Source organism: Microcaecilia unicolor, chromosome 5 (assembly GCF_901765095.1).
Source record: "Microcaecilia unicolor chromosome 5, aMicUni1.1, whole genome shotgun sequence".
Taxonomy (NCBI): Eukaryota; Metazoa; Chordata; class Amphibia; order Gymnophiona; family Siphonopidae; genus Microcaecilia; species Microcaecilia unicolor.
The window spans coordinates 142,428,564-142,452,045 of NC_044035.1; the positions used below are offsets into that span (position 1 = coordinate 142,428,564).

General features: G+C 43.1%; 1 protein-coding gene across 2 annotated transcripts in view; it reads right to left on the reverse strand.

Moving 5' to 3' along the window:
- Positions 1–23,482, reverse strand: part of LOC115470325 (transmembrane protein 150A-like) — a 261,116-nt gene that overhangs the window by 37,585 nt on the left and 200,049 nt on the right. For both annotated transcript variants that reach the window (XM_030203371.1, XM_030203370.1), the window contains one exon: positions 22,275–22,402. In XM_030203371.1, coding sequence (XP_030059231.1) covers positions 22,275–22,402 — 128 coding nt within the window. The remainder of the gene's footprint in view (positions 1–22,274; positions 22,403–23,482) is intronic.

The window sequence follows — 23,482 nt, forward strand, 5'->3', positions numbered from 1 at the left end:
TCATGCTTAGCGCCGATCTTTTCTGGTGCCCATTTTTAGCATAAGTTATAGAATTTCCCCCTTACCTGTAGAAAAGCTAGTATTCTGTACCAAGGACGTAGCCAGACACCCAATTTTGGGTGGGCCTGGGCCCAAGATGGGTGGGCAGAAGAACCTCGCCCCGTCCCACAGGTGATTTGGTCTCTCCTCTCGCCTGCATGCCATATGGTCTCTCAAACATCCCCCCTCTCCCGTATACCTTTTAAATAGCAGATTTTCATCAGCAGCGAGCAGCAACTAATACACACTGCTCATGTTGGCCCCACACCCTTCCCTCTGATGCAGCTTCCTGTTTCCGCCTAGGCAGAAATACATCAGAGGGAAGGCTGTGGGGCCAGTGCGAGCAGTATGTATGTCACTGCTCACTGCAGGCGAAGATCTGCTACTTACAAGGTATGCAGGAGGGACACTTGTTGGGAGTTTTCAGCTGGTGGGGCTTGGGGATCCCTGCCAGCCACATCATAGGTATGCTGCTACTGGGTGGGCCTGAACCCAAAGTGGGTGGGCCTGGGCCCACCCAAGCCCACCCTTGGCTACGCCACTGTTCTGTACATTTAACATGCTCAAGTGGAATATAAATGTGGGCACCAAGAATTCTATAAGAGTGTAAGCATCATTTTTGCACATGTATTTATAGAATACTAGCACTCATGCACATTAATACACACACATACCTAAGTGCCAACTGCGCACACACCAGTATTTTAGAAGATATGTGCACAAATGCCTTAGCACGTAAATGCAAGGGAGGGGGGCAACATCTACGGGCACAACTTAAAGGACAACATCTAAGTGCACAACTTATAGGCCAACATCTAAATACACAACTTACAGGCCAATATCTACATACACAACTTACAGGCCAACATCTACGTACACAACTTACAGGCCAGCATCAACATGCACAACTTACAGGCCAATATCTATATACACAACTTACAGGCCAACATCTTCATGCACAACTTACAGGCCAATATCTACATATACAATTTACAGGCCAAAATCTACGTGCATAACTTACAGGCCAACATCTACATGCACAAATGGCCAACATCTACGTGTACAACTTACAGGCCAACACGTTCGTGCACAACATACAGGCCAATACCTATGTGCACAACTTACAGGCCAACGTCTATGTGTATAACTTACAGGCCAGCATCAACATGCACAACTTACAGGCCAATATCTATGTACACAACTTACAGGCCAACATCTACGTGTACAACTTACAGGCCAGCATCAACACGCACAACTTACAGGCCAATATCTATGTACACAACTTACAGGCCAACATCTTCATGCACAATTTACAGGCCAACATCTACGTGCATAACTTACAGGCCAACATCTACATGCACAAATGGCCAATATCTACGTGTACAACTTACAGGCCAACATCATCATGTACAACTTACAGGCCAACTTGCTCGTGCACAACATACAGGCCAATACCTACGTGCACAACTTACAGGCCAACATCTATGTGTATAACTTACAGGCCAACATCTACATGCACAACTTACAGGCCAACATCTACATTTACAACTTACAGACCAACATCTACGTGCACAACTTACAGGCCTAGCTTATAAGGGAGCGCCCAAATGTAGGTGCATTTCTGCTGACTTAACATTACTATTCTAGAAGCATATTTAAATGCTTGGTGAAGGGGTGTAGTACCTGCGTAATGGGGGCACCTACATTTTGGCACCTGCTTACCACCTATGTTCCATGTTAGTCCACTCTTAAAGGTTATCAATAGAAATCAAACAAAATAAAACATGGAAAAGAAAATAAGATGATACCTTTTTTATTGGACATAACTTAATACATTTCTTGATTAGCTTTCGAAGGTTGCCCTTCTTCGTCAGATCAGAAATAAGCAAATGTGTTGGCAGATAGTATATATAAGAGAAACATCAAAGCATCACTTTGACAGTCTGACAGAGTGGGAGGGCGGGGGTATGCATGGGGACATCAAAGCATTTCATAGATATTCTAACAGAATGGGTGTTGGTAGGTGAGAAGAGGGTAATAAACAGAGAAATAAACAGAGAAATACAGCTTCATGGTTTATAATGGGTTAGAAAACCCAGATCCTTATTAAGTCCTGTTTGTTGGGTGTCAAAATATTCAATCATTCTTATTTCAAAGGTCTTACGTTCCTGTATTGTTTTAAAATTACCTTTCAGTATTCTTACTGTGAAATCACTGGTGCAGTGATCTGGTCTTGTAAAGTGTTGGCCCACAGGGGTGGGGGCTTGACTGGCACCGGCTATTTTCACGTGATGTCTGTGCAGATTGAATCTTGTCTTAAGCATCTGGCCTGTTTCTCCAATATAGCATCCTTCGTTACATTTTTTACACTGAATGGTATATACCACATTGGAAGATGAGCATGTAAAATAGTCCTTTATGTTGAATATTATAAACCATTATAAACCATGAAGCTGTATTTCTCTGTTTATTTCTCTGTTTATTACCCTCCTCTCACCTACCAACACCCATTCTGTTAGAGTATCAATGAAATGCTTTGATGTCCCCATGCATACCCCCGCCCTCCCACTCTGTCAGACTGTCAAAGTGATGCTTTGATGTTTCTCTTATATATACTATATGCCAACACATTTGCTTATTTCCGATCTGACGAAAAAGGGCAACCTTCAAAAGCTAATCAAGAAATGTATTAAGTTATGTCCAATAAAAAAGGTATCATCTTATTTTCTTTTCCATGTTTTATTTTGTTTGATTTCTATTGATCACCTATGTTCCTAAATAGTCCTTCCCCATCTGTGCCTCTTCATTTTTCTCCTTCCTTGTTTGCGCCTGTTTCTCTTCTTATACCCATGACTTATACACATTGTACTGCCAACTCATCAGTTTGTCTCCTGTCCATCCCTCTCCTTAGGTGAATTTTTTTTTCATAAAAGCGGTAAATAAATCCTAATAAATAAACAAATAAGAGAAAAGAGCCCACAAACTAGTGGCATGCATGCTTCCCTCAGGAAGCCCTGACCTTGAATACTGTCTGCAGTGTACAAAGGGACCTCCCATTTACAATACTGTTCAATCTCTTAGCCTTATACTGGAAATCCTGCTATTCAACCAGAATCACCAGCTTGAACTCATGACTGAAATGTCATCAAAAGCTGCACTCCCATGTTTTGAAACAGTGCCACAAATTAGATTGGATCATGTTTTGGATGTGATTTGTCCATTGTAATTCTGATGTCACAAATGACATCAGACATCTTAGGAACTGATGACATACCTGTGTATCTGTGTGTGATGTAAAAAGGGAACATTTCTACAATTTTCAGTTCAAATGTTACATTGACGCAGGATGTGTTTTAATTGTGTGCAACATTCACTTTAGAAATACAGTGTTCTATCATGGGAAATATTTCTGACTTATCCTTTTATCTTGGCATCAAGTGGCCTATTTTGATATATTGTTATACTGTAAGCTTTCCAGGAAAGTATAAAAATTTCAGTGTTAGGAATAAAAAGGGAATGAGAAACAGCTGGCCAAGTTCATTCTTTCAGCTTCCAGCAGGCACCATTTCTCAGCTCCAGAACAGCAGCACGACCAAGAAAGAAAACATGTGCGCAATGTTCAGGAAATATTGCTGCTAACTGCACACACCCAGATGCAAGTCGTGTACAATTTTGGAGGCCATATCTCCAAAAGTTTACTGACCTAGCAGAAGCAATTAGGAGAAAAGCTGTCAAAATGAAGAGAGACAAAAACATCTGAAGATTTATTCCGTAGAAGAACAAAAGGCAACACATATTAAATATCAAAACCTGGAGGGAGGGGGCCAATATTCAGCGGTGAAGTACACTGTAAATTAACCTGATATCTGTTTTTATTAACTTTTTGCACAAAACACAACAAAATTAACTAATATCACAAGTAAAGAAAAAAGTTATACGCATAACACAAACATCTTTCAAAATTATAAATTACATTGCATAATCCCACAAGCCCACCATGTAACCAGACTATCTTTATCCAGCAAACGTTACCCTATACATCTGGGGAATAATTTTATAGAAGATTTTTTTGTATGTCTAAAAGAAATTTTAGGATTACTCCGGGGTTATACACGTAAAAACATGGCAACAAGAAGTCACATGCTTCTGCCCAGTGTGTGGCGGTCGCAAGAAAAGCAAACAGAATGCTAGGAATGATTAGGAAAAGGATAGAAAGTAAGATAAAGGATATTACAATGTTTCTGTCTCACTCCATGGTGTAACCTCACCTTGAGTATTGTGTTCAATTCTGGTTGCTGTATCTCAAAAAAGATATTGATGAATTAGAAAAGGTTCAAAGAAGGGCGACAAAAATGATTACAGAGATGGAATTCCTCTCATATGAGGAAAGACAAAAGAGGTTAGGGCTCTTCAGCTTGGAAAAGAGACGGCTGAGGGGGGATATGAGTGAGGTTTACAAAATCCTGAGTGGAACAGAACAGGTAAATGTGAATTGATTGTTTACCCTTTCAAAAAGTACAAAAATTAGGGGGACACTCCATGAAGTTACATGGTAATACTTTTAAAGTGAATAGGAGAAAATATTTTTTCACTCAACGAATAGTTCAGCTCTGGAACTTATTGCTGGAGGATGTGGTAACAGCAGTTAATGTATCTGGGTTTAAAAGAGGTTTGGACAAGTTTCTGGAGAAAAAGTTCATAAACTGCTATTAAGAAAGATATGGATAAGCCACTACTTATCCTTGGGATCAGTAATCTAGAGTCTTGCTACTCTTTGGGATTCTGCCAGGTACTTATAATCTGCATTGGCCACTGTTGAAGCAGGATACTGGGTTAGATAGTCCATCAGTCTGACCCAGTACAGCTGTTCCCTTGTTCTTTTTTGTGATTTACATGTACATGTGTTCTAGGGCAGATTTTGGGTAGAGTGCAGGTGACGTCACAAACAAAATACTCAGTACAACCATGATTTCTGTAGTGTTTGCAATAATATTTTATAAAGACACGTGGTGGTGTATTTTCAAAGCACTTAGACTTACAAAGTTCCTTAGGTTACTATAGGCACCTGTGTGTCTTTATAAAATGGTTTCAAATAGGTGCCTAATTGGCTTTCACAGATAAGCAGCCTGTTTATAAATTTGATCTCTTAGTGGCCTTTAACCAGTTAAAGTACCACTGAATATACCCAGCTACCTGTTGGCTACCTAAGGGATCTGCTAACAATTTAACATTTTTTATATTCTACACATCCAATACAGTCATTGGCAGAGCACAAATGATCATATGACATAATAGTCATCTAGAGAAAGCAGAGCACAATAATATACAGAAACAAAAAAAGGCAAAGATCTGCCACAGAAATAGCAAAACAAAAGAAAAAAAGCAGATCAAAAAAGACAAAAAAATGGAACAGGAGGGTAACAGAAGAAGTGGTTTATTACAAGTTACCCGACGTGGCCACGTTTCGCCCTCAGGCTGCGTCAGAGGTACAAAAAACTATTGTAGGGGTAAAAAGCAAAGTGAACCCCTAAAAGTAGTCATACAACCACCTTACATAAGTGCTTCCCAAGCTTACTCAGCAGTCTTAGCAATGCTATGTTGACTGGCAGCATTAACTTGTAATAAACCACTTCTTCTGTTACCCTCCTGAGCACAATAACATTATAACAATAACCCATCATTAAAACCTGCATTCATAGTTTTTGGAGAATATCACAAAACTTTCTTATACTAACTGATAAGTACCCTCAAATACATCTTTACCTTTTTGCAAAATGCGAATAGGTTCTGCTTCTGTCTTCTATCAAGCAGCAGTGTGATCCATAGAGTAACTCCAGCAAAAGAGAAAGTTCATGCATGCATTTCAATCAATTTAAACTCCTAAGGTTCACAAAATTTAAACAAAGCTTAATATAATAGGGAATTTTACCAGGCAAAATCCTGAAAACCCACATGAAATTTTAAACTCCACTCACCAGTATACAGGCAACCAATAAAGAACTGACAATTTAGTGATAATCCCCCGGATTTTATATAGTGCGCTTAGATTTAGGCGCCAAAATTAGTGCAGATTCTACAACACTACGCGTGACTTAATTGTTTTAACAAGCTAATGAACACTGAGCTGTGCTTGGGATGGACCCTCTAAGTGGCCACGGGGTAACCCCAACGGGTGGCTAGGTGTTACGTGACAGGTGGGAAATTGTAAGCAGTCAAGTTAGCCTCCAGGAGTTAACGATATATGGTCAGAAGACTGCCAAGGTAGGAGAGAACATAAGTATATAAGAGTAGCCATACTGGGTCAGACCAATGATCCATCTAGCCCAGTATCCTGTTTCCAACAGTGGCTAAGCCAGGTCACAAGTACCTGGCAGAAACATAAATCATACCAGTGTCAGGGCAAGCAGTTGCTTCCCCATGTCTGTCTCAATAACAGACTATGGACTTTTCCTCCAGGAAATTGTCCAAACCTTTTTAAAACCTAGATACGCTAACCACTGTTACCACATCCTCCGGCAAAGAGTTCCAGAGCTTAACTATTCGTTGAATTAAAAAATATTTCCTCCTATTTGTTTTAAAAGTATTTCCTTGTAACTTCATGGAGTGTCCCCTAGTCTTTGTACTTTTAGAAGGAGTAAAAAATCAATTTACTTCTACACTACTGAGGATTTTGTACACCTCAATCATATCTCCCCTCATCCATCTCTTTTCCAAGCTGAAGTGCCCTAACCTCTTTAGCCTTTCCTCATATGAGAGGAGTTCCATCCTATTTATCATTTTGGTCGCTCTTCTTTGAACCTTTTCTAATTCCACTATATCTTTTTTTGAGATACGGCAACCAGAACTGAATGCAATACTCAAGGTGAGTTCGCACCATGGAGTAATACAGAGGCATTATAGTATTTTCGGTTTTATTCACCATCCCTTTCCTAATAATTCCTAGCATCCTGTTTGCTTTTTTGGATGCCGCCACACACTGGGAAGATTTCAGCATATTATCTACAATGACACCTAGATCTTTTTCTTGAGTGCTGACCCCCAAGGTGGACCCTAGCATCTGATAACTTTGATTCAGATTATTCATTCCAATGTGCATCACCTTGCATTTGTCCACATTAAATTTCATCTGCCATTTGGATGCCCAGTCTTCCAGTTTCCTAAGGTTTTCCTACAATATTTCACAGTCCACAAGTGTTTTAACAACTTTGAATAGTTTTGTGTCATCAGCAAATTTAATCATCTCACTCATCGTTATGATTTCCATATCATTTATAAATACGTTCAGTAGTACCAGTCCCAGTACTGATCCCTGTGGCACTCTACTGTTCACCCTTCTTCAATGAAAGAAATGACCATTTAACCCTACCCTCTGTTTTCTGTCCAATAACCAATTCCTAATCTGCACCAGAACATTGCCTCATATCCCATGACTCTTTAATTTTCTCAGGAGTCTCTCATGAGGAACTTTATCAAAAGCTTTCTGAAAATCTAGATACACTATATCAACTGGCTCACCTTTATCCACATGTTTATTCATGCCTTCAAAGTAATGAAGCAAACTGGTGAATCAAGACTTTCCTTGGCTGAACCCATGCTAACTCTGTCCCATTAAACCATATGGATCACTCCTGGAACCCTTTTTACAGATTGGCATCACATTGGCCACCCTTCAATCTTCAGGTACTGAGGACGATTTTAATGACAAGTTACATATTACTAACAGCAGATCAGCAATTTCATGCTCGAGTTCTTTGAGTACCCTTAGATTTACTTCATCCAGTCCAGGTGATTTACCACTCTTTAATTTGTCAATTTGGCTTGGTACATCTTCCAGGTTCACCAAGATTTCTTTCAGTTCCTCCACATCATCACTCTTGAAAACCATTTCAAGTACAGGAAGATCTCTTACATCTTCTTCCGTAAATACCGAAGCAAAGCATTCATTCAGTTTCTCCACTATGGCCTTGTCCTCCCTGAGTGCCCCTTTTGCTTCTTCATGATCTAATGGTCCCACGGATTCCCTCACAAGCTTTCTGTTTCTGATGTACCTGAAAATTTTGTTATTGTGAGTTTTAGCCTCTTTTCCCTTCATATTCTGTTTTAGCCTTCTTCATTAATGCTTTGAATCTGACTTGCCAATGCTTATGTTGCTTCTTATTTTCTTCATTTGGGTCCTTTTTACATTCTTTGAAGGACATTCTTTTGGCTGTAATGGCCTCTTTCACATCAACTTTTAACCACGCTGGCTGTCGTTTTCTCTTTCCACCTTTGCAAATACGTGGAATGCATCTGTTCTGGGCTTCCAAGATGGTATTTTTAAATAACATTCATGCCTGATTTAGTGTCCTAACCTTTACAGCCAATCCTTTTAGCTCCTTTTTAACAATTTTCCTCATTTTATTATAGTCACCCTTTCGAAAATTAAATGCAACTACAGTAGATTTCTTTTGTGGGTTCATCCCAGATAGTAGCTCAAAATTGATCATGTTATGATCAGTTTCCCAGGGGACCCGACACTGCCACCTCTTGCACTATGCCCTGCATGCCATCAAGGACCAGATCCAAAATGGCTTCCCCTCTTGTCAGTTCCTGGACCAGTTGCTCCAAGAAGCAGTCATTTATTACATCTAGAAATTTTATCTCCCTGGCACTCCCTGATGTAACATTTATCCAGTCAACACTGGGGTAATTGAAATCACCCATTAATACAGTGTTGCCCAATTTGCAAGCTTTCCTAGTTTCTATAAACCTTTCCTAATTGTGCATTGCTAAAGTGTATAGATTTGGGGTGTGCTCTGAAGGGACCTGAGACAGCATTTGTTGCCACAGGGTTAGGGTATGGCTAGAAGCCAGCCCCTATGAAGAGTACTGACTGGGACTATATTGTGAGAGAGAGAGAGAGAGAGAGAGAGAGAGAGAGAGAGTGAGAGAGAGACTCTGCTTAAAAGAACTAAATCTCTGATGTAACAGAGCTGACTATAGTCTTTTTGGTGTACATAAAGTACTTTTTACTTTTATCTTCCACCACCACATTTCTGTGAGGTTCTATAGCCATCCATAAGCCACACTGCCACGAAATGCTTCTCTGTACAAGAGGCAATCCACTTATCTCCAGGACTTGGCCTCAGCACAGTAGTGTAGGGTTTTTGCATATGGGCTAAAGAGGTTAGCTCTGCCTTGAGAGAGGGAAACTTCAAGAAGTTTAGTAAGTGCCAAAACAGGCAGGATTTTTTTTCTATTTGGAGTTTGAAGTACTGGGTGTGCTACCGGAGCAACAGACTGAATTAGTGGAGTGTGTGCTTTGGACTTCAGTGTAAGCCACAAACAGCTAGAGAAGTTGGTAAAAGTTGTAAGTGGAAGTAAAGAAAAAAAAAGCAGTTAACTTTGAAGGTTTTACTACTTACAAGTACAGACAGAGTGTATGCTGTGACTTTAGTAAAGACTACAGACAGCAGAGTGGCTGACAAGCTGGGCGCTAAATTAAAGCAGAGTGTGCACCTGGACTAGAGCACAGCAATTTGTGGAAAAGCAGTTTTTGGTGCAAATAGCACTCCTAATGAAAAGTGAAACTAAGAACTGCTGTTGTTGCTGGAGAAGTCTGCAAAAGCTGGTCCAGAATAGTGATTGCCACCAGAGCTGGAGCTGTTTGTCCTGAGGAATGGCCAGCTTCTAAAGGCACAGTAGGCTAGAGGGAGTGAGATTCCAACCTAATGAGCAAACACAAAAACTGCTGACAGAAAAGCTGCAATTGGGGCAGTTGGAAAACGCAGAGTGGAGTAGCTGGTTAAAGTCAGTGCTTCAGTGTATACTGGTGGGAGACCAGTGGAGGTGCACACAGAAATTTAAAGGAAGCAAGATTCCAAGATGGGAATCAGTGAGCAAGAACAGCAGGTAGCGTGGATAGCCCTGCAACAATGTCCGATGAATGTAGATAATTACTGGGGTGGGGTGCATTTGAACATAAAAAAAGGCAAGGCCAAGCAGAGGGCCTAGGTGCAGTCACAAACGGTGACTGATAAGAAACCACATAGCACCAGGAGGAAGCCAGCCAAAAGGAATCTCCAAGAGGAAACTAGTTAAGTGACCTGCCCAAGATCAAAAGGCTTCAGGAGGTTAAGTGCCTTGAAAAGGGCAGGAAGCCAGAAGCCAGACAAGTGGCTGTGTAGCAGAAGGAAGCAAGATTACTTACAGAAGGCATATCTGAGCATGGGAGTGAGTTCAACCCAAGCCAAGAAGCCTCAAGGAAAAAAAGGGGACCTGTCAAGAACAATAGGCAGAAGTTAAATACCCATCTCGAGGGCAGCTCAAGAGCTTGAAGGATACAACTGTGGTGGTAAAGAGGGAACTGAGGACCTGGATTGGTTATCTACCACTGTGTATAGACTATGGAAGAAGCTTTCTCTTTCTGATGTACCCGCTAGAGGTTCAGAACCCACCACAAAAGAAGTGTTGGAAGAAACCAACCACTAAATTGTAGTCCTGACAGAGGAGCCACAGCAGGCCACTCTATATGCATGTAACCTACAAGAGGAAAAGAAGTCCCTCTAACAACAACTGATAGAGGTTAAGGACCAGTTGCAAGGTCAAAGAGAAAAGTGGAATGAAGACCAGACTAGACTACAAGACCTGGCAAGAGAGAAAGGAGAGTTAATGGGAGCTCATGCCCAGCAAACTGATAAGTATATGGATAAGTTGCAGTCCATCTGCGCTGCTGTGGAAGCAGAACAGAAGGGATTAAGGGAAGCAAGCCCTGGAACAGAAGGCTGAGGAGATAAGGCAATAGAGCACCGTCCCTAGGAAGGAGCCCTGCAGAGGCAGGAATACAAGCAAGGCTAGGGAAGTTCCAGGCCTTGGAAATATCTCTGAGCTACCGAGAGGAGCAGTTGGAGAAAGAGAGAGTGGTCAAAGAGCCAAAATGCATGGCTGAAGGCCCAGTTGAAAGCTAAGACCCAGGAAGTCCTGTCTCAAGCCAGTGACAGAGAACAGAAAGTCACAGAGTTGAGAAGCTATCTGAAGCACAAGACAGAGGAAGTTAGCCAGCTGCAGGAGCAGTTAACCTATATGATGTCATTCAAAGAGATACTGCAGAAGCAGGCAAAGGGGCTATTTGCTGAACTGAAGGAGGCAAGAGAGCTCGCCCAGGTTGCAGAGAAGCAATGGAAGAATGCTTTGGCAGAACCTAGTCTGTCACACCAATAAAGTGGCAGATAAATTTCAGCTACTAGAAGCCAGGGATGGCGAGCTTGTGCAGCAGCAGAAAGAGGTTCAGGAGTTGTGAAGGACCAAGTTAGACTGCTGACAGACCAGACTAAGAATATCAAGCCAAAGCAGAGGCTGCAGAAGCTGAGGTGAAGCAGCTGCACAAGGAATTGGCAGCAACAGTGTCATGGTGGCAGCATATTGAGTAGCAGGGGCAGCTAACTGGAGTCCTGTAGAGCCAGGAGGAACTGCAAACAGGGCATATTTTTGGAGGACCTGAATACCATGTTTCAGTGATGTACACGAGTTGAACCTCCGGGAGGAGTAGGTGAGAGAGAGAGAGCAGTCCAGCTAGAATGTACCAGGCTGGCAGAAGTGAATGGGTTGTTGACCCAGCAGCTAGTACAATTGGAGAAGATATGCACAGAATATATTAGTGTGCAAGAGCCCCAAGAAGAGATGGCACTGCTGAAATGTAGAGTGCAAAAACTGCGAGGCCAGCTGGCACGGAGACAGGACCAACTGAGCCAGATGGAAGCCTCCAGGGGTAAGGCTTCGAAAGAGTTGGAGGATATGGCTGCCCAGCTCAAGAAAGCTTCTCAGTCAAAGGTTCAGCTGGAGAACCAATTTAAAGAAATCAAGAGAAGAATGAGAAGGAAGCAGCAGAAGCAAGGTGTTCAACTTCTGACCCAAACCAGGGAGTTGTCTCTCCAAGTAAAAGACTTAGATAACTGGAGGAATCACTAAGGGAATGACAGATGATTTACAGATTGCATGCTGAAAGCTTGAGAGGATGCATGTGCAACATAAGCAGGAGACTAAGAGTGGATGCCAGAGGGCGCTAATCCAAGCAATTATTGAAGTTGTGCAGTGGAGAAACAAGTGTGCGCCAAGTGTGTTGTTGGAAGCAAAAGTGCCACATTGGATAGAGTGGCCTGACCAGTATTGAGAAAGAGGGCCAGTCCAGTGCCCCTGAGTTTTGAAGAATAGTCACTGAGAATGTGGGTGGGTAGTGTCAACTACTGCAGGCATATGAGGAAGCCACTATGAAGCACCCGAAGGACATTAAAGTGAAATTCTCATAGCGGGAGGGGAGGAGGAAAGAAGGGAGTGGACACTCTTTTGGATCGGTGGGGGCTGGCGGAGGAGAGATGGAAAAAAAAGGAAGGGAAGGGGAGGTATGTTGGACACCATGGAGGAGCGAAGGAGAAATGCTTGAATAAAAACCCTTAGTTTTTATTTGACTTTACATTTTCTCCTCTTTTATAAAGTTGTCTTAGCAATCTCTCTAGATCTTTCTGCTGCCTTCGATCTTGTTGATCACTCTCTATTTACAGTGGGGGAAATAAGTATTTGATCCCTTGCTGATTTTGTAAGTTTGCCCACTGACAAAGACATGAGCAGCCCATAATTGAAGGGTAGGTTATTGGTAACAGTGAGAGATAGCACATCACAAATTAAATCCGGAAAATCACATTGTGGAAAGTATATGAATTTATTTGCATTCTGCAGAGGGAAATAAGTATTTGATCCCCCACCAACCAGTAAGAGATCTGGCCCCTACAGACCAGGTAGATGCTCCAAATCAACTCGTTACCTGCATGACAGACAGCTGTCGGCAATGGTCACCTGTATGAAAGACACCTGTCCACAGACTCAGTGAATCAGTCAGACTCTAACCTCTACAAAATGGCCAAGAGCAAGGAGCTGTCTAAGGATGTCAGGGACAAGATCATACACCTGCACAAGGCTGGAATGGGCTACAAAACCATCAGTAAGACGCTGGGCGAGAAGGAGACAACTGTTGGTGCCATAGTAAGAAAATGGAAGAAGTACAAAATGACTGTCAATCGACAAAGATCTGGGGCTCCACGCAAAATCTCACCTCGTGGGGTATCCTTGATCATGAGGAAGGTTAGAAATCAGCCTACAACTACAAGGGGGGAACTTGTCAATGATCTCAAGGCAGCTGGGACCACTGTCACCACGAAAACCATTGGTAACACATTACGACATAACGGATTGCAATCCTGCAGTGCCCGCAAGGTCCCCCTGCTCCGGAAGGCACATGTGACGGCCCGTCTGAAGTTTGCCAGTGAACACCTGGATGATGCCGAGAGTGATTGGGAGAAGGTGCTGTGGTCAGATGAGACAAAAATTGAGCTCTTTGGCATGAACTCAACTCGCCGTGTTTGGAGGAAGAGAAATGCTGCCTATGACCCAAAGAACACCGTCCCCACTGTCAAGCATGGAGGTGGAAATGTTATGTTTTGGGGGTGTTTCTCTGCTAAGGGCACAGGACTACTTCACCGCATCAATGGGAGAATGGATGGGGCCATGTACCGTACAATTCTGAGTGACAACCTCCTTCCCTCCGCCAGGGCCTTAAAAATGGGTCGTGGCTGGGTCTTCCAGCACGACAATGACCCAAAACATACAGCCAAGGCAACAAAGGAGTGGCTCAGGAAGAAGCACATTAGGGTCATGGAGTGGCCTAGCCAGTCACCAGACCTTAATCCCATTGAAAACTTATGGAGGGAGCTGAAGCTGCCAAGCGACAGCCCAGAACTCTTAATGATTTAGAGATGATCTGCAAAGAGGAGTGGACCAAAATTCCTCCTGACATGTGTGCAAACCTCATCATCAACTACAGAAGACGTCTGACCGCTGTGCTTGCCAACAAGGGTTTTGCCACCAAGTATTAGGTCTTGTTTGCCAGAGGGATTAAATACTTATTTCCCTCTGCAGAATGCAAATAAATTCATATACTTTCCACAATGTGATTTTCCGGATTTAATTTGTGATGTGCTATCTCTCACTGTTACCAATAACCTACCCTTCAATTATGGGCTGCTCATGTCTTTGTCAGTGGGCAAACTTACAAAATCAGCAAGGGATCAAATACTTATTTCCCCCACTGTATCTTCCCTAGGCATTATTGGTGAAGTTCTCTCTTGGTTCACATCTTTCCTATCCCACACCTCTTTTCAAGTTATCACTTCCTCTTCTTCTTCAGAAAAAAGGGAACTCTAGTGTGGTTTTCCCCAGGGATCGATCCTTTCCCCCTTGCCAACCTATTTTTATGCAGATGCCATTCTTCTCATCTATCCAACCAATCCTTTCTCTCCTTCTGTTGCTCCTCTCCAGGTTTGCCTCAAGACAGTCACACACTGGCTGGCTCAACATCGGCTGTGCTCAACAAAGACAAAATAGTCGCCTGTTGGGTCTCCAGCTTCATAACCCCCCCCCCCCCCATTCTCCCCTATTAATCTTTTTGGTGCTTCAATCACTCAAGTTTCAAGCTTCTGTTACTTAAGAATTATCTGGGACTCCTCCCTCTCCTTTCTGCCCCAAATTTTGCATGTCTAAAGTCACTTTTCTCATGCTCCATCAGTTACGTACCATACATCATCTTTTTGATCTCAATAATTTCCATGCTTTCATCCTTTCATTTTTTACATCCTTCCTTGGCTACTGTAACATCGTTTATGCAGGTCTACCCCGCTCCTCACTGACAAAATTGCAAACTCTTCAAAATACCACCATAAGATTACTCTGTCATGCTTGCCATAAAGACCACACTACTCCCCTACTGAAACGTCACCACTATTTACCTGTTGAATATTACCTTATTTACAAAGTCGCAGTCTTGACCTTTAAGGCCCTCAGAATAGGTCTCTCTCTGACTACCTTGCTTGCCTCACCATCCCCTAACCTGCTCTTTTAATGATCACTATCTTGTCCTTCCCAGCCCTAAGTCTGCTCACTATGAGTCAACCAGGCGTAGTATTTTCTTTTTCTTTTCTCCTCACAACTAGAACAATCTCCCTCTCTGTCTCCTTAGTGATCTCTATCTTAAGAGTTTCAAAGCTAACTTAAAGACCTAGCTTTTCAGACAGGCTTTTGGAGGGTCAGTCTGATCGGGCCATCAGCTAAAGGTCATTTTTTGTTCCCATATCCTTTGTTCTTGCCTATCTCCTCTTTCCTCTCTTTCTGTTTGAGTGTATAACTTTCCTATTTTTTTAAAGGAGTTCTTTTCCATTTCATATTTTGTTGTAGCTTGTATACTGCTCCGCCCTGCCCTAGCAGTTAGAGCAGTTTAGCAAGTTCAAATAAAGAAAAACTATAAACTAAACTTGGTTTATAATCGTATGGGTTTATATCGAGCATTTATGGTACAGATAATAGTGCTGCTGAACATATGAATAATTCAAAACATCTAGATTAGACGTTTCAAATATTACCTATATGTGCTGCCAAAAAGTAACTTTTGTTCCCAATATATGTCAATACTGCCCCTCTCCCCATTCCATTCTTATAGAGAGCCATTTTGGATGCCTTTTCAAGAAGCCACTCAGTGATAGCATAGCCATTAGCCAGCCAAGTTTAATTGTATTTTAGGCTGACTGTCTATAATATAAGCATACAGTGACACATGTGCAATGTAACCAGGTTTCTCTCCTCTCAGTCATGACCAACCACGCCTCCCAGAACACTTATGCTCTGAAGATTGAAAATATTGAGTGTAGTGAAACTAAGCAGCTATATTTAGCCACTCTGCAGGGCTATATTTAAAATATTCAGTCTGTTTGCCTACCTTCTTTGGAAAATGGTAGCTGATTTTTCTCCAGAAAGGGCATACAGGGCAGTAACCTCCTAATCTTAGAAGTACAGTATTTCATATAGCTGTCAATGCTAAGAGCACAACTGAACTACCCTCCTAACTGAAATATTGATGTTTAAAAGAGATTACTTTATAATTTATGACAAATCTCTTTTATAAGCATAAAACGTCTGCCCTACATAAACATGTTTTGCTGTAATTCTAATATAAAGGTCCCAAGAGACCAGTCGACTTCTTCCTTCCCACAGACTGAGCCAGGGTGAACTCACATAACGCACATGCAGGCATGAACACACCAGTTCCCAGAAGCTGAGGGCAACATCAGGATGTCCTGTCAGGAGACTTCCTGCTGGAGTTTTCCAAGGGTTATCAGGAAGCAAGAATAGGCTGAGTTAGTGCTGGCTTTTGCCATATGTATGAACAGACTTCTCATCCTACTTCTCTTGATGAAACTGAAAGTGAAATATATATCAAGGCACAGTCTTGCCCTTTCTATGAAGACATAGAGCCATCTGGTTACACCATCTAATGTGCTGCATGACAATTCATTAAGGATCATCCTATGATTGCTGGGGAGAAGGGAGAAAGAATTAAAGGGGACAGCTTCTACTGGGAGGAGGAGCCCCCATCCTGTGCTAGTGCTGGAGAGAAGCAATGAAGCAATAGACACTGCAAATGAGGGGAAGAGAAGCAGAAACGTAAGAAGGGGTGGGAATTGGCTGGATTATCAATGCTATGCCAGGGGGCTGGGCGCTGGTGATCCCAGAAATCAATGTAGTGGCAGAAGCTCTCTGGAGGGGTGAGACTTAAGTAGCCATGTGCTCAGAAGCTATTTTCAATGGTACAAAAGCAGAGTGAAATGTTCAACAGAAGAAACAGGGAACAGCTTTCTTCTTCAAATTTGTATTAAAAGACCCTTGTGCACTCCATTTTGTGTTTCTCTTTCTTAGGGTTACCATATTTGCCATGAGAAAAAAGAGGACACAAACTATCACCAAGCCCCTGTCACACCCCACCCTACCCCCTCAAACACCCCTGCCTTGCCCCCTCAAGAAAGCCAGATTCCCTCTCTCTCCCACCACGTATATCCCCTCCCTAATCTTTTTTCCAGCCTTCCTTCACCCACATGACTCCATTCACATCCCCTCCCCTCCCTTCTTGTAGCTTATTGTAGTGTCCTGGTGGTCTAGCAGCCTCTTCAGGGCAAGAAAGAGCCCCCTCTTTCCTGCCTGGTGTGGCTGCAGAACTGTCTTGCTCACGGCACTGCTTCAAAATGGCTGCCAAGAGCTCAAGTAGTGACTTTGTAAGACTTCTGCGGAAATCTCGTGAGTCCACCGCTTGAATTCTCTGCAGCCATTTTGAAGCAGCACTGGGAGCAAGACAGGTCTGCAGCTACACCAGGCAGGAAAGAGGGGGCTCTTTCCTGCCCCAAAGAGGCCACTAGACCACCAGGGCATAATAATAAGGTAAAGGAGGGGAGAGGATAGGACACTCTAAGGCCCACCTGCCCCTCCGCTTGCCAGCCTGCCCATTCGTCTACAAACCCGGACAAACGGGCAGGCTGGTAAAACCTGCCTGGATGCTCCGCAGTGTCCTCAAAAAGAGGACATATTCAGGTAAAATCGGATATATGGTAACCCTACTCTTTCTCCCTTTGTCTCTGTGTATGTGTGTGCATGTGCTTCTCTGTCTTTTTATTGTGTGTGCCTGTGTCCATCTTTGTGTCTGTCTCCACCTCCAATTATGTATGAGTTTATCTTGTTGGGCAGACTGGCTGGACCATACAGGTCTTTTTCTGCTGTCAACTACTATGTTACTATGCTCCTATGTATGTATGTGCCCTCTGCCTCTGCATGTCTCCCCTGGTCTCATCTGTATGTATGTCCTCCTCTCCCTCCATCTTTGTATGTATGGGTCTGTGACTCTCTTTCTCTATCTATGTGCATCTCCCTTTCTATCTATGGTCTGTCTATGTCTTTTCCCATCTCGGTATCTCTCCCCCTTTGTCCTTGCCTTTCTTATTCTATATATGTGTTTCTTTATATCCCTCTGCATGTGTGTGTGTATATATGGGGGTGTATGTGTGAGTGTGTCCCTATTGCAGGGGTGTGCAACCTTGGTCCTTGAGTGCGGCAACCCAATTGAGTTTTCAGAATTTCCCCGATGAATATGCAAGAGAATTATTTGCATACAATGGAGGCAGTGAATGCACTTAGATCTCATGCATAATCATTGTCCCATTACAAATAACTACTGCCATCTTCTTTACACTTTACACTTTGTTATGTCCAAAATAACGATAATCCTGGCTAAAGCTCAGCATATCGTGGGAGCTGAAAGAAACAATGGGTACTAGGATGAGATGGGGAAGAACAGTGAATTAATGGTAGTATAAATGGGAACAGATGGGGGATGGGATGGGACAGGGATTGAGGGAGGATTTAAAGGGGAGTTTGTGTAGGTTTTCGATATTATGGGAGCAATTCTATAAAGTGGCACCTAGAAGTATGTACCAGTTATGGACCAAAGGCACCATTTAATTGACAGGCACCTATATGCACTAGGTGCTAGTCTATAAGATGGCACCTAAGTACCATACTGCCTAACTGCAGGGGGGCATGCATGTGGGTGGGTCACGGGCATGTCTCCTAGTTATGCATGTAGTTTATTAAAAAAAACTATAAACTAAGTATGTCACATGGTGCACCAAGGTATGCCAATTTATGCCTGCCCTAACATATTGTAAGAAAGCACGCCTACACATGGGTATGCCAATGCCGACCTTACACTAGTATTCTATAATAGAATGCTGGTGTCAAGATGTCGTTATAGAATTGATGCTAAAGTGCATGGCATTGGTGCATCTAACCTGAGGTGCCAATTTATGTTATTACCCTTTCTGCCTTATTTTCAAAAGAGAAAGACGCCCATATTTCGACCCAAATCGGGAGATGGGCGTCTTTCTCCCATGGGCGTCCAAATCGGTATAATCGAAAGCCGATTTTGGGCGTCTTCAACTGCAATCTGTTGCAGAAACGGCCAAAGTTGACGGGGGCATGTCAGAGGCGTGGTGAAGGCGGGACTTGGGCGTGTTTATCGGCTGAGGAGAGATGGGCTTCCTCGGCCGATAATCGAAAAAAGAAAGGCGTTTTTAGTGCAAATTTCGGTCACTTTTTTTGGACCTTTTTTTTCATGAACAAGTCCCCAAAAAGTGCCCTAAATGACCAGATGACCACCGGAGGGAATTGGGGATGACCACCCCTGACTCCCCCAGTGGTCACTAACCCCCTCCCACCCAAAAAAAACCAACTTTAACAACTTTGTTTCCCAGCCTGTATGCCAGCCTCAAATGCGATACCCAGCTCCATCACAGCAGTATGCAAGTCCCTGGAGCAGTTGTTAGTGGGTGCAGTGGACTTCAGCCAGGTGGACCCAGGCCCATCCCCCCCCCCCCCCCCCCCCACCTGTCACACTTGTGGTGGTAAATGGGAGCGCTCCAAACCGCCCCCAAAACCCACTGTACCCGCATGTAGGTGCCCCCCTTCAGCCATAAGGGCTATGGTAATGGTGTAGAGTTGTGGGCAGTGGGTTTTGGGGGGGGATTTGGGGGGCTCAGCACCCAAAGGAAGGGAGCTATGGACTTCAGTGGTAGTTAACTGTTTATTTTAAATTGTTACAAGTGTCCCCTAGGGTGCCCGGTTGGTGTCCTGGCATGTGAGGGGGACCAGTGCACTACGAATCCTGGCCCCTCACACAAACCAATGCCTTGGATTTGGTCGTTTTTGAGCTGGGCGCCTTCGGTTTCCATTATCGCTGAAAAACAAAACCGCCCAGCTCAAATCCGCACAAATCCGATGCATTTGCCGGGCACAAACTGTATTATCGGAAAAAAGATGGATGCCCATTTTTTTCGAAAATACGGCTTGTCCCACCCCTTCACGTACCCGTTCTCGGAGATAGACGCCCAAGGAGATGGGCGCTCGCGTTCGATTATGCCCCTCCACATGGACTAGATTCCATATATGATGACTAAAAAATCAGCACCAAAACCACGCTTAGCACTACTCCATAAACCTCACCTAAAGTTAGGCACGGTTTATAGAATACCAATAGTGCCCATTCCTGTGACTAAATTTAGTTGTGGTCATTTACACCAACTAAAACCTGATGTAAAAGCACAAGACTAATTTAGTTACAGATCAGGTATATTCTATAACACTGCATGTGCATTTTAGGAATGTCCATGACCATGCCCCCTTCTGAGATCCACATGCTCCGATTTATTTATTTATTTACTAGCTGTTGAGCCTGTAAAAATGGGCTGGTATTGGGGTTTTCCTTCCCCACCCCCCCCCCCCCCCGCGAGGTCGCTGCCGCCACCCCTCCACCCGGCCTGGGCCCTCTCTTCCCTTCTGAACTTACACATCCATTTGCCGAACGCAGCAACGCACATCAGCTGAGCTGCCCCTTCCTTCTCTGCCTGTGGCCCCGCCCTCCTGTGACGTAACGTCAGTGAGGGCGGGACACAGGGAGAGAAGGAAGGGGCAGCTCAGCTGTTGTGCGTTGCTGCGTTCGGCTAATGGATGTGTAAGTTCAGAAGGGAAGAGAGGGCCCGGGCCGGGTGGAGGGGTGGCAGCGGCAGCGACTCCGAGTGGGGGGGGGAGCAGTAACAACCTCGGCGGCGGTTTCCCTCTCTGTCCCGCCCCCGCCATCATCACGTATTGACGCGGGGGCGGGACAGAGAGGGAAGTCTCTACTGCGCATTTGCGAGTGAGTCGGTCACTCGCCGTTTATATGTTTGATGGGTTACTTATATCCCACATTTTCCCACTCATGCAGGCGCAATGTGGCTTACAGAGAATTAAATAAGAGTACAAAGTTAAAAGCTTAGGCAAGCATAAAAGAAGCAAATAGGGGAGGAGAAACTAACAGCGTGAACTAGGCAGGGTAAGGGACAAAGGATGCATCAATCAACATGGTAAGTTGGGGGGTAAGTCTTAGCAAAGAGGAATGTCTTTACTTTATGAAAAAGGCTTAGCGGGTTATGCACATAAATCCTAATTAGTGCCAATAACTGCTTGTTAACATCCAATTACCAGTGCTAACCAATTAAGTCCCACATGCACATCAGCTACATGTGCTTATACTGTATGTACACGGAATTTTAGTTATAGTTTATAGAATCTGGGGGTATATGTTCTATGGAAAAAAAGACACATTGTAATGTTGGAACTCAGTATTGATTTGAGCGTTTCTAATAAACACTTAAGCATGAAATACCAAAGCAGCAGAACATGGTATTTCAGGGATGATCTCAAAGAAAGCTTCCAAGTACCCAGAGTGTGTAGGTGTAGGAACAAAACAAGAACTATGAAGAACTATATATGTTCCTATATAACAAAGCTACATGGGATTATAATACATGGCACTATCCAGCATTAATAACCTGACTTCAAAAATGCAGACTCAAGTTTATTCCATCTTCCATTGCAAAGCCTATTATTTGCTGAAGACTGCTGACAAGGGTCCTGATGTGCTAGAATAACAAGGTAGTTATTAGCATTGGCATCATGGCCAGAACAGCCAAGGACTCTTGGAATTACCCTTGCAGCTGGAGAGACGCTATGGCTGGCAATATGCTCATTGTTTATGAAACCCTGGCTTTTTGTCAAGGTAACTCCTTCAGTGTGGTGCCAGTGAGACAATCAGTTGTCCCTTGAAACCACAATATTTGGGAAAAACAAAGTTGTGTGTGTATCACCCCAAGCCCATAATTTCTGTATAAAAAGGGGATCTTATCTGAGGCAAGAGGCTGCTGTGTTGACATTTCATCCAAGGAGCAGACAGCACTGAATCTGACTGAACATCTGAGGAACACGCTGCCACTAGCTAGAAATCTGCATCAGGTTGTATGTTTACCATGTACTTTTGTATAAGTCCTGTGGGCTCAGTGTGACTCTTTTACTTAGGAGTCTAATTAGGGATTTATGTGTGCTTACTCTGAGCTGTTTCTATGATAAGACTTCTTGTGTCTTTATTCTTTCCTTCTTTGCACATTATCTTTGCTGCTGTTGTGAATAAATGCATACTCTATTTTTATAATACTTGGTTGTTGAGTTAGTTCTTTCTATTATTTAGGGTGTAGTGAGCTTGGATCTAAAGATAAGAGGGAACACACTTGTTTCTGACACATCACTCACTAAGGCTTGTATTACCAGAGACCTATTCCCATTAGAATTTATGCTAAGTGTTAGGTACCCCAATAACACCCCAAAGAGGGTTGTATCTACATGAGTTCACACAGGTTTATATTTAGACAACATACATTGTCTACTTACCCATAATATTCTATTCACCTTTCCCCAGCTGCCCCTCACTCTCGCACCTACCTGCTCTCATGTAAAATTCTTACCTGGAAATTGCCAATCATGGTGAGGCCAGCAGCACAGATCCAGCCAATTACCAAGGCCAATGTATTGAGAAGGGATGGACCACAGCACTCAATGACATGAGCGTATCTCAGTAGGCACACCAACACCACTGCAAAGAAAGGGAGTATCACAGCCCAATCAGACCACACTGCTTTCAGGAAGATCTAAACAGAGTTCAAGCCATGTTAGCATTTCAGAGCCAATAAATACCAAACATCTTTCCTGCAAAATCTTTGTTCATAATGAGCCTAGCCTTCATTAAATGTCCTTGCAATATCTTTAAAACGGGTCTTAAACCAGTTTTAAAGGGAGTTGTACAATACCTAAAGACAATTCATTCTGTGGTTTAAAACTTGCTTCTAGAGATGTCAAACTTTATTGGGTGTAAAAGGTAAATAAAGATGGTTTTGCATCTGCACATTTTAAACATAGGACGGCTGATAGTCGAAGGATCTATGCCCCTAACTTTTGAGAGTTAAGCTCTTAAACTGGCCTCTCAGAAACTTTACTAGGGCTGAATTCCTAACTGTAAGATCAAAATTTCACTAAACTCATAAATTGAGGAGCCTAGAAAATGGATGGCAATAGTGGTGGATTTAGGACGGGGAAACAAGAGCTTTCTGCTGTTTTTTTTTTTCAATGTGCTTTCGAGGGAATTCTGCAATGATGGGTGGAAGGATGAGTTCTTTTGCAAATTTTCTATAACATGATTTGTCTTTCTGATTACTATTATTATGATGACGATGATTATAATTATTATTATGCATGTGTTGCTGATTTTAGAATTGTAAGCTGCAATGATGGTCTTGTTTGCCTGAAGGGTGCTGTGGAGGGGCATTTTCGATATGACGTCTAAGTCCGACTTTGGCCGTTTTGCAAAAAAACATCCAAAATCTGAATAGGAAAGGTAATTTTCAAAAAAGAAAAATGTCTGTCTTTTTGTTTTGTGGGAGGAGCCAGCATTTTTATTATACTGGTCCCCCAGACATCCCAGGAAAGCAATAGGACACCCTAGGGGGCACTGCAGTGGACTTCATAAAATGCTGCCAGACACACATCTCACCATCGCTCCCTTATCTTGTCTACTGAGCCCCCCCAAAACCCACCACCCCCAACTGTACACCACTAACATAGCCCTTACAGGTAAAAGGAGCACCTATATGTGGGTACAGTGGGTTTCTGGTGAGTT